The sequence below is a fragment of the Cebidichthys violaceus genome, unplaced genomic scaffold, assembly GCF_023349555.1.
Source record: "Cebidichthys violaceus isolate CVI_PGR_0920_01 unplaced genomic scaffold, fCebVio1.0.p SCAF_52, whole genome shotgun sequence".
Lineage (NCBI taxonomy): Eukaryota > Metazoa > Chordata > Actinopteri > Perciformes > Stichaeidae > Cebidichthys > Cebidichthys violaceus.
Genome location: NW_027176728.1, coordinates 1,708,442 through 1,720,471, shown reverse-complemented (window position 1 = coordinate 1,720,471; position 12,030 = coordinate 1,708,442). Strand labels below are relative to the sequence as shown.

The 12,030-nt window shown below is 43.7% G+C and overlaps 1 protein-coding gene across 1 annotated transcript; it reads left to right on the top strand.

Moving 5' to 3' along the window:
* The first annotated feature begins 2,810 nt into the window (after nucleotides 1-2,810).
* nags (N-acetylglutamate synthase) lies at nucleotides 2,811-10,446 on the top strand. Its single transcript, XM_068731572.1, has 8 exons — nucleotides 2,811-3,323; nucleotides 4,168-4,448; nucleotides 6,326-6,539; nucleotides 6,643-6,823; nucleotides 7,010-7,049; nucleotides 7,210-7,341; nucleotides 7,449-7,631; nucleotides 9,487-10,446. Exons 1-8 carry the CDS (start codon nucleotides 2,955-2,957, stop codon nucleotides 9,644-9,646), a joined length of 1,560 nt encoding a protein of 519 aa, XP_068587673.1. The 5' UTR covers nucleotides 2,811-2,954; the 3' UTR covers nucleotides 9,647-10,446.
* The last annotated feature ends 1,584 nt before the right edge of the window (nucleotides 10,447-12,030 follow it).

The window sequence follows — 12,030 nt, the reverse complement described above, 5'->3', positions numbered from 1 at the left end:
TAATCTTCCACCTAAAAAGCACTTATCATGAAACACTTTGATTTGAATGCGGAAACGTTTTTTTGATCGGGGCTTTTGGTGCCATAAAAGCTGCTTGAGTTCAACACGAGGAAGCTGTCGGCCCTTCTAGCCCCGAGGGGGAAACGGAGGGAGGAATGTTTTCCCGTCGCACTCTTTGATCTCACACCCCCTAATCACTTCCTGAAGATTATACAGTACGTGCACCTCCGCATTGCCCTCGCTGAGTGTGTGTGTGTGTGTGTGTGTGTGTGTGTAGCATGCATGCTTGCCCAAGGGCAGCCCGGGCAGATGTAGTCCTCCGTGTCCTGCCTGATGACAGACAGAGATAGGGAAGAAACGGAGACAGAAGCATGATGTCATCAAACTGTGACAACCAACCAAGTTATAAATACGTTTGGCAGTCACGCTGAAGTGCACAAAGCGTGTAAACTGACTGTCTTTTTTTTATTTTTACACTACAGAAATAAACAGATAGAAGTGCTGGTAGAGTCACTGAGCTCGTCGACAGGATGGTTTTGGCAGGTTTCTGAGTTATTATGGTTTTTGGGGCCGTGAAGGAGTCTCAGGAAACGCAGAGGCAGAACTGGAGATGCAGAGGCGTTTGGCTTGGAGGACGAGCACAGCGTTGATACTGAGTAAAGATGATAGTGCATCAGTTACTATGATGGGGTCCAGCTGTGAGCCTGCAACAAGAGCACCACTTGTGCTTGTAAAGATTTACTTTTTAACTCGATATCTTTACAATGTTGTATTTTTCACTGCCGAATGGAGGATGTTCAAATTGGGACCAGAGCACTGATGATTTTTTGGGAAGAGCCACAATGCTCTCCAGAGCGACACAGCGTTTCCTGATCCGACGCCACAGAGCAAGACGTCATCATTTGCTTGTGCCTTTAAAAACTGTTGCAAATCACTCTCTCCATGTTTAAGGTCTGGTTAGGTTTAGAGAAAGATTATGGTTTGGGTTAAAATGACGTAATCGTAAGGGGTCCTTCTTCTGTTACCTGTACCTGTTGCGATGGCCGCACCTGGTATTGGTTGAGGCCATTGCTGTATGAAGAGAACTGGATACAACGTTTCAGGTTGCTAATTCGCCATGAAGCAAGAAAACTTTGACTTCTAGTCTAAAATTCGGATAAAATTACCCGGATCTTCCGCATCCATGGGCCGCACTAGCGTTACCATTAACTCCGCCTCCTCGTTTTCTGGCTCATTCATATGAACGGAGTTATAAAAAAGTTTAGGACCTAGTGATTTAAATAAGGTCTATTCATGTGTTCAACTCAAAAGAAAATGATCAGCTTTCCTTTCTCAATACAAGTCTATGGGAAAAAGTATTTTTCGGCCCGAGGGCATCATGTGATGGACCCGGAAGCTGCAATTTCACGGTTTGTCCACTAGGTAATATTCTCTCTTTTCACTTTGTGTTGAGTTCGTATAGCCTGACCTAAGTTCTGTTCAGTTGACCTTTCTTTTTGGTCCAGAATTGTATTACATGTTATTACAGATTCTGCAATTGTTTGGTTCATTTTTGGGTAACTAAAAACCAACCTTTTTGAAAATCCACCTGTGACTCCAGATGCATCCAAACTCTTTTGTTTTGGTCATTCTCTCTTTTTTCCCCTTATTTCTGTCATCCGTCAAACAGATCACTTTTAATCATACTTTATTCTCTTTTCTTTAACTGCAGGCTAGCATGGTGCCACGTCGGTGCCACATGGTCTTGGTGGAAGGCCCACAAAGTACAGAACTTTGACACCAGAGTCACACAGGTTAGCTTCCACATGCTACCTTTCATTAAAACATTTATAACTGATAATTAAAAGTCAGGACCATTCCGTTGAAGCAAAAGTGCACCAACTCTGGTAATTCATGAGCACTCATATTTGCATTCATTTAGTGCATACTGTCCATCCTAAATTATATCCATATATAATTTGTATATGCAGATTTGCTTTTAATTAAAAGGGACAGTTCATGAAAAAAAACAACATTTACACATCGACATTTCAGAACACTTTAAAAAAATAAAAATCATATCATGAATAGAATCCAATCAGTTGTACAAAAGCACTTTGATTTAATTTCTGAGTCGATTTATCTCTGCTCGCTGTAATACCCTTACTCTCCTCCAGGGGTCGACAAAGACCACGCAGCTTTTACAGTAGAACCGTTCACACAACGGGGTTGCGATACATTTCTAAACACACGCAGGGCAGTGGTTCTCACTGTACCTTTAAAATAAAAACATGAATATATGAACCTGTGTATTATTTCAATAGCTTAGTATTGAATGCACAATAACAAGTTATGTTTATACATGGCACTAGGCCCAGTTTAATATAAAACACAATGTTATACAATATGTATATAGTAGGGGGTCCCTGCTCCATCTCTCTATCAGTTTGGGGGTCCTTGGCCTGATAAACGTTGAAGACCCCTGGACTAAAGTAAACATTCCTGAGGTTGATAATGGCTAAACACCTGTTGTAACATATTAATTAGCCGGTACGTTAATTGTGTAAATCGGCCTATTAGGCCATATTATATATTGAAAGTTGTATTTGGCAAGAGAAGTAGGTTTCACGTTGACATCATCAACATCATCCTAATATTAAAATTCATATCTCTATAACATGAGCTTTATAGACACTCAATCAAACTCCTTTCAAGGTGTTTAACTCGTTGGCATTTTGCTGCTCCCTCTGAATGAATGCTGTACAACCCCTTTACCCCCCCCCCCCCCCCCCCCCCCCCCCCCCCAACCGCCACATCCCAGTCTAGTGAAAGTTGAGAACTGCCGACGCAGCAGCGCGTTTGAAACCCTCTTCACGCCTACTGGGAGCCGCTAGCACCTGGCGGGGGGGAACTCATGCGGTCCTCCTCAACTCCAGCGTTCAGCTCGAGGGACCCAGAACTCTTCCGCGACCAACATGGCCAAAGTGACCGGCGGCGCCTCCGGTTGTCGAGCCATGGTAAAGGCAGGGAGGTACCTGTCGAGCCCGTCTCTGACTCGGTGTGCCGGCGGCGAGCGGCAGCGGAAGATGTTGGGTTCACAGCGCCGGGCGATGAGCGCTGACGCGGCCGGCACGGGAGGAAAACCCGCGGCTTCGGCCCAGCAGGAGCAGGTGGTCGGTTTCACCGCCGCGGACAGACACGCGCCGACCAACCTGAATCTGATTTACCGGGACGTGAAGGCGTTTCTCAACGAAGTTGGGGGAAACCCCCGGGAGGCTCGGTACTGGCTGACCCAGTTCCAGAGAGCGACTTCGGCTCAGTCCACTGCTTTTGCTGTAATCGAGGTATGGCGAAGTCAACTTTTAGTCACTTTAAGAGATCTTGTGCATTTGCTACTACTGACGTATGTGGATGTTGTATGGAAGCTCATTCCCGCGAGTTCAACATGTGATAGTGGGCCCTTATTAATTAGTATACGTCTTTTTTTTCCTTCTAATTATTATTTAATACCAAGCCATAATTATGTTTTTGGAGTAAAAATTTGCTTTTTTTTCCTTTGCTTTTTAAAAGTGGTGTAAATTGATGTATTTATGATGACCATGTTTAAAAGTAAATAAATCAAGAACCAGTCGGAGAAAGTATGTTTTATGGAAGCTGCCGAGTACCAGAGGTAAAAAAATATTATGCATCATAATTAATATGATACATAGAAAATGGGAAAAACTATGTATTTGTTTGGAAATCTGTCGGAGTAGAGGCGTCACCTTAAACTACCAAATAAGCAACTTAAAAGCAACTTAAAACAAGACACAAAAAAACGACTAAAGATCTATCTTCTGAAAACAATGAAAAAAAAGCCACACTTGACCCCTACCTGTAACGTTATAAACACAATAATAGTTAAACTAAAGTGTGTTTATAGAGCAATCTTTAAAGAGTGGACATCACAAAGTGCTTCACAACAAAGACAGACATGAACTGCAGACATCAAGCTCAAAACATAAAAGACACTTAAAATCAAACTAAAGCAAGTCTGAACAAATGGGTCTTGAACTGCCACTTTATTTTTAAAAGTCTCCACATTGTCCAATGGGGGAGAGTTCCAAAGTTCAGGAGCTACAACCTCAAAAAGCACATTCTGCTTTTGTCTTATCTCTGTCCGTCCATCTGTGTCTCTGTCTCTCCCAGGTGGACAGCTCAGTTTTCGCCAGCAGGGATATGGTCCAGAGCCTGGCCTTCGGGCTCTCCTTCCTGCAGCGCATGGACATGAAGCCCGTGGTGGTGATGGGCCGGTCCGCGTGCGAGGAGACGGGCCCCGCCGAGCCGGCGGCCGGGTCTCCGTGCACCAGAGGGCTGGTGGAGCGGAGCCAGCAGCTCACCGAGGCTCTGCAGCAGCACTCGGCCTCCGTCCTGCCGCTCTTCTCCGCCGAGTCCTTCCTCCTCCTGCATGAAGCCCCGTGCGGCAGCAGGTGAGGGGGTTGAGACACTGAGACACTAGAAAAAGCTAGCATGTGTGGACTTGTGACTATTTTGACAACTAGTACTGTGGATGAACTTTCATGCTTGAAGGGGAGCTTCAGTATCTTTCCACTTGAACCCTATTCCCCCATGTTTGAGTGTCTGTGTGACTAATGGGGACATTGAGTTTTTAAGAAAAAGGTCCAGTATTGAACGAGACAACTGCAAATATTCAGCTAAGGCATTTGGAAATCTTTCAGGTAACGCTAAGCTACGCTCTCTGTACTACACCGGCACTCCTCCCCCCCGACTCTCACTCGAGCTTCACATGTCACATGACCCGGTGACAAGCGGAACGTAGAGAATTTATCCTCGGGGTTGTTTCCATAACGTTGTCAGACAACATTGTGGCCCCGTTGAGCGGCTGTCATCTGCAGCTTTTTTGTTTGATACGAGACACTTTAGACACAGAAACATGGGGAAATAGGATCCAGGTAACCAAAGTTACCCTTTTACTAATACTATGTTATAGATATAGAAAACGTAGGCTTACATCTACCAGCTCAAATAGAATGCAGTGTGTGTAAGCATAAAAGCGGGAATACATCCAGCCAATCATCGATCACCACTTCCCAATTCATACGGAGGACTCATCATCAGCTGTCACATTATGAGCATCTGACATTTTGATGGCTCAAGTGTCAAAATGTCACTCCCTAATGTGGATCAATATGAGTTTGTGTGTAAAATATAGCTAACTTCTTCCTCATTCTGATATGAAATGGAAGGTAAACGCTTCTGCTATCAGTACTGTAGAAGTTACTGAGTGAGACCTCCTCGTCTCAAACCTCCTCTCTCTGTCTCTTTGTGCTTTACTCTGAGACACACACACACACACACACACACACACACACACACACACACACACACACACACACACACTGACTCACACTCAGTACAGCGTGAGACTCGCATCATGGCAGAGAGAACATGCAGATCCAGAGTGTGGCTTGGTTTTACTCCAGTAGAGGCTGAGAACTCTCGTTGTATCAAATGCAATAAAACCCTCACAAGTAACGGCGGAAACAGCAGCAGTTTATCACGACATGTGACCAACAAGCAGAACATCGATCTGCAGAAACACTCAGTTTTTCGCCTGTCCACCCTCGTCCACTGCAGGTAACGTTAGCGATGCCATAAAGAGTTTGATCATAAGAATAGGCTAATAAATGAAAGCTAATCGCTAACTGTTTAGCTGCGAATGTACTTTATAGATTTTGGAACTTCTTGTATTGCTGCTCAAGAAAGACTATTTGTTTACATGCAAGAATACTAAAGCAATGTCGATTCTGTTCTTAATTAAATACAATATAATCCAAAAAGAACCGATAAGAGCACCGGTATCGATAAAAACGATACCCATCCCTAAAAACACGTGGTCAAAATGTATGCAGCAGAGGCTTACACATCTTTGACTTTTAGTCACTAATATGAGTCAAGCTCCAAAAGTGCTGAATCTTCCATTTCCCATAATGCACCTGTACCAGAAATACCAAGTTCAAACACAATGATTACACATGCAAAAAATGTTGATTTAGAATTCGAATGTCAACTTTATGAATGAAGCTTTGAAGCCCTAAATTTAAGTCTCAAGCCCAAGACAATATGATGTCGTTCATTTTCATAAACTGAACTTAGTGCCTAACATTTGTGGAGCGCCCTTTAAAAGTCAGATACTTTAAGCCTGGAATTGAATGGGAGTATAAGCCAGAGAGGTTTGTTTATGTAAAAATGTTGTTATTAATACTATGAAGTTATTTAATCACATCCGTCTTTCCTCTAACCTAACACCCATCTGACCTCGTCTCCATCCGTCCTCTTCCCGCAGTGCTCCGCCCTCCGTCGCCGTGGACATCAGCCTCCTCCAGTGGAGCCTGAACTGCGGGACGATCCCGTTGGTTTGCCCGGTGGGGAGGGACGGGCGGGGCTGCTCGGTGGCGCTGGACCAGACGCAGGTGACGGCGGCGATCTCCCGAGCTCTGCAACCCCACAAAGTCATGTTCCTGAACAACTCCGGCGGTCTCCGCAGCCGAGAAAACAAGGCACGCTCTGACTGAGCTTCCGCTGACGTAGTAGATGTAAAGTGTGTGTGTGTGTGTGTGTGTGTGTGTGTCTGGACATTCATCATTTGTATTTGTGCTACAGGTGCTGGACACGGTGTCGTTGCCCAGCGACCTGCCCAGTCTGTCCACGGCGGCGTGGCTGAGCGCCGCGGAGCGCCGCAGGGTGACGGCCATAGCCAGACTGCTCAATCAGCTGCTGACCGAGTCCTCGGCGGTGATCACCTCCGCGGACACACTGCTGACTGAGCTCTTCAGCCACAGAGGCGAGACCACCGACTCACTCGCTCCCACGCGTTTAAAATGCGCGGAGAGCTGTCTATTTTGAGGTGTAACCGAGAGGGCACTGGAACACATATGTGTGTGTGTGTGTGTGTGTGTGTGGTGATAATCAATGATTAACATTGCGTTAATCTAAATTCTTGTTCTTTCTGTCTGTGTTTGTGGCTCAGGGTCGGGGACACTCTTTAAAAATGGAGACCCCATACAACGGCAAGTACTTGTCACACATACACGGGGGAATCCGACCCGTAACCCTAAATTCCCCAAAGTCATGGTTTCCTTTTTCTTCACAAATTGAAAGGTACAGGAGCACGCCGTGCATTTGACTCACCTGTTGCGTTTATAGTGAATGCGTGTTCCGTGTGTGCAGGTTCAGCTCCCTGGAGGGCATTGATGCAGAGCGCCTGCTGGCCCTCATCAACGTGTCGTTTGACAAAACTCTGAGGCGAGACTACATCGACTCCCTGAAGGGACGACTGCACTCCGTCTATCTCTCCGAAGGGTGCATGCAAAGCAACGTCCACAGATAAATCCAGATCGGAGTAGCCAATGCAATCTGCGTCCTGTCCTCTCTCCTGAACGTCTTTTTCTATCCCTCCGTCCCTCCAGCTACAGCGCGGCGGCCATCATCACCGTGGAGCCGGTGAACCGCGGCACCCCCTACCTCGACAAGTTTGTGGTGAGCAGCAGCAAGCAGGGTCAGGGCACCAGCCACATCCTGTGGGAATGTATCAGACAGGACCTGGGCAAACTGTTCTGGAGGTCTAGAGCCACCAACAGGATCAACCCCTGGTGAGACACACACACATTGTAAAAACTCTCACGTTGGTATTTACATTACATTCATTTGTCCGAAGCGACTTACAGTATTCTACTGTTCCTTTTAAAACAAATAACTAAAAGCATGTTCGGTGCTACAACTCAAGGTGAAGTCTGGAACCGTGAACCCTAGAAGTTCACGAGCACCCAGAAAGTGTGGTAAACCTGAACTGGTGTATAATCCGGAGACGTACAGACCTTAGTTTCAAGTGGCAGGTCAACAGTTTTAAAGGGCGGGCCCATTTTCTTTTGTTTTTATATCGTTCTCTAGATTCGCACTAGTGCTCCTTATACAAATCCTAAATCAAAATTCTGGTCAAAGTAAACATGTTTTTGCATAAAAAAAACGTATTTCCAGAGTCCCTCAAAAAACGTCCCCCCCCTCCCCCCCCAGACGTAGGTGTCTGCATGATGCAGTTGCTAAGAATAGATTTTAAAATACTGCTGTCGGTTTATAAAGCGCTGAATGGTTTAGGGCCAAAACACAATTTTGATCTTCTGCTACGTTATGAACCATCCAGACCTCTCAGGTCGTCTGGGTCAGGCCTGCTTTCTGTCCCGGAGTTCAAACTAAACATGGAGAAGCAGCGTTCGGTTTTTACACACCAGATATATCTGTAACAAACTCCCAGAAAACTGCAGGTCAGCTGATACCCTAACTTATTTTTTTCAATCAAGGCTGAAGACTTTTCTGTTTGCCACTGCCTTTTATTAAATCATTTATTACACTGCACTGTTTTACTCAATTTCATACCTTTTATTCTTTTTTTAGTTTCTTTATATTTTCTATTCTCTTGAATTGCCTTGTTCTGGAAATGTGCTATATAAATTAACTCCCCTTACCATTCTTTGCTACATATCAACCCTTTAGCCAACGCCTAATGTGGTTGCATGAGGTACTCATCCATAGTCAGTGTAATACCCACGGTAACTTACATGAACAGCACACAAGTAGAACTTACCACTCTACACACATCAGACGGGTCAGCTCATCTATTAATATTATTATAGGCTCTTTGATCCTCTGTGTCACTGCCTGCTGTTCCAACCTCCTTAAAGCAAAAGTGCCACGTCGTGTTTTATTCTGAAAATACTTGTCTCATTTTACAATGTGATGTGACCATCTGCAATGTGAGGTGGTACAATCAAAGGTGCAATGTGTGGGATGTAGCCACATGCGCCAAACAAATAGATGGTCAACATATCACCTGTATACAGGGTCCATTCAATCTAAAATGTACAGTCATCAGAAAGCCAACTTCCAACTAACAGCAGGGCCGGAAAACGCAAAATTCTACCAAAATAACACTGATATCTTCCAATCTTTACGTTAGCCGATTGAATCCAAAGTGGTAGAAACTCTATGGTTACTTCACTATTTGAACATTTTAACAACAAAAAATTGCACCTTTTTTAAGACTGAGAATGGAATGCGATTGAAACGGCTTCACCAGACGTTTCATAATTTAGTTTTATCGTAATAACTGTTAAGATGCCACCAGGTTGTGGTGCCGTGTGTTCACATCGGGCCACTCTGCTGTCGTCGGCATGCCTCCCTGTGATCGGCTCAGCTGTTTCAGAGCTATGAGAGCAACGATGTGACCGGCCTACCACACCCTGTGATCCATGTTCTCTTCACTTTTGCACTGTGATCTGCTGCTCATACGTTGACCAAGATAGTAGGTGCGTTGGAAGACACCTGCACCCCCCGAGACCCACCGCTTTGCATCTGTTGTTTTGCCATTAAAACGGGGCCCTCAGCCTTGTTAACGACATGATTTCAAAATAAACACCGGCACCTGGACTTTCTCTCTCTCTCTGTGTGCAGGTACTTCAAACACTGTGATGGCAGCTTTGTTAACGGGGCGTGGACCGTCTTCTGGTTTGGTCTGACAGACATCAGAGATTCCTACGAGCTGGTGGAGTACGCCAAGAACCTCCCCGACTCTTTCCACGTGTCCTCCCACACCGCCTCCGGCGGGTCCTGAACCACCTCCTCCCAGCCGACGGCTGTGTGGCTCCTTAACTCTGCTATGAATCGATCAGTATTGTTTCCTTATCTTTGCTCTGACTTGACTTTTTTTCTATTTTGGATTTCTTTTTTTCTTTTAAAAACTTGAAAACCAAACCTGCAGTGAGAATTTCATACTTGCGGAATGTTTACGAGCTTTTAATCATCCTCTATTCTGAGTGCTGGGGTTAGCTCTAAAGCTCATAGGCATTCTTACCTTGCTAAGAAACACCATTAAGGTGTTTTTCACTACATTTTCCACTTCATTTTAAATACAATTATCTTTCTATTTATTTATTTTTTTAAATACAGACAGAACTGATGTTTTTCACACTCGTGATGCTGTCCAGAGTGGAGGAATCTCAAATCTACAGTCTTATGTATTTACCAAAGACTGTCAGGCATAACAGAATTGTTCCTCACATTTGGAAACACAAACGGGGTGTAGTTGAAGGGGTAATATATTTTATGGTCATATGTTTGCATCTATAACTTGATGACTTGAATACACACATAAAAACTACGCATTAAAAAAAGCTATGCTATTTTATTATTGATGTATATTATTAGATAAATTGGGGCCCATATCTGAAAGGTCTTAATGTTATATGTACAGATATGATTTTTTTTCTCCAGCACTTGATGCTATTGTTATGATTGCAGTAATAACTTTTCAGAATGTTACACAGTGCTTATTTTGAAATGCCTTGAAATAAACTGGTCTACTGAGGACAGTTTGAAGACACTTAATCAGGATTAAAGGAGCCTTCACTTGCAGTTTAGTCTGTTTTTATTTTCAAGTGTTCATGAGTAGGGAGGCCCCCCGAAAGCCGGTTCTAAAGGGGAACCGGTTCCAAATTAGTGGTGTTGACAAGGTCCAGGGTAAACGGTTCTGCTATTGGTACTTTAGAATTACTGAGTGAGACCTCCTCGTCTCAAACCTCTTCTCGCTGTCTCTTTGTGCTTTATTTTGACACACACACACACACACACACACACACACACACACACACACACACACACACACACACACACACTGACTCCGGCTCAGTACAGCGTGAGACTCGCATCATGGCAGAGAGAAGAAAAAGGTCCAAAGTGTGGCTTCATTTTACTCCAGTAGATGCTGAGAACTCTCATCACAAATGCAGTAAAAGCCTTAAAAGTAAGGGAGGTAATACCAGCAACTTAACAAAACATTCGGCAGAACATTAATCTGCAGAAATGCTCAGTTTTCTACTGTTTGGTGAGCAGCCGTCCATCCTCGTCCACCGCAGGTAACGTTAGCGATGCCATCCGGAGTTTGATCATAAGAATAGGCTAATAAATGAAAGCTAAATGCTAAGCTAACTCTTTAGCTGCGAATGTATTTAAAGGATTTTGGAACTTCTTGTATTGCTGCTCAAGAAAGACTATTTGTTTACATAGAAGAATAATAAAGCAGTGTCGATTCTTTCTTTAATTGTGGTTTTCGAATATCGAGAAGGAACTGAACCGATGAGCAGCGTCGATAAAATCCTAACGATACTCTTGCCTATTCAGTGTGACGTGTTTCCTCAGTCTTCACCTGTTGCGGTCCTTGCTGCACCCTCATATGTAAACAATGTGATGCTATATAATACTTAACATGATGATTTAATGCTATTCAATATCTTGGATTTCTGCAACCGATGATGATGATTTCATCAGCGCTGATTATAAATGGTGCAGAATTTGAGTTGAAATTTGCTGAAGTTGTTTACAAGTGATGGCTCACTAGTACGAGCATAAATAACCCTGCCGGTTTGTATGTTTATGATAAAGTGAATCAAGCCTCGGAGGTGGTGAAGTTAACATTTGTATGGACAATAATATACCCAATGTTGAGATTTATTTCAGCAATGTTTTTTGTTGGTTTCAGTTTTATAGGGGTAGATTTTTTTTTTTATTGAAATATGACTTTCTCATTAAATTGCAACTTTACTTTACTTTTGTTCTCAAAGTATTATGACTTTATTCTCGACTTCTCGGAGAACACAAACATGTGGGATATGTTTGTAACGTGTAAAAACGAAGGTAGAGACGCTGCCACATAACCACACAAACACAGTTGTTCACCGCTCGCTGCCTGGCTCTTGTGTTAAAAATGTCTGCTTAATAATAAAAAAAAAAAAACTGAGTTAATGCGCGATAAAGTAACTGTCGGCGTTAATTAATTAATGCGTTAACGCAGTAATAATGCTACACGTATTCGTATTGAACCGTTCGGTACGGGGCTCACGGTTTGGTACGCATTACGAACCAAACAAAACATTTGAATAATATTTAATTGCTTTGGAAAAATAATATATAGCTGAAATTGGTGGAGCTACCGCGCCCACC

Coding starts and splice junctions, on each gene's coding strand:
- nags (XM_068731572.1), top strand. CDS start 2,955: ATGGCCAAAGTGACCGGCGGCGCCTCCGGTTGTCGAGCCATGGTAAAG. Junction 6,540..6,642: donor TCCGCAGCCGAGAAAACAAG/GCACGCTCTGAC, acceptor TTTGTGCTACAG/GTGCTGGACACGGTGTCGTT. Junction 7,342..7,448: donor TCCGTCTATCTCTCCGAAGG/GTGCATGCAAAG, acceptor CCGTCCCTCCAG/CTACAGCGCGGCGGCCATCA.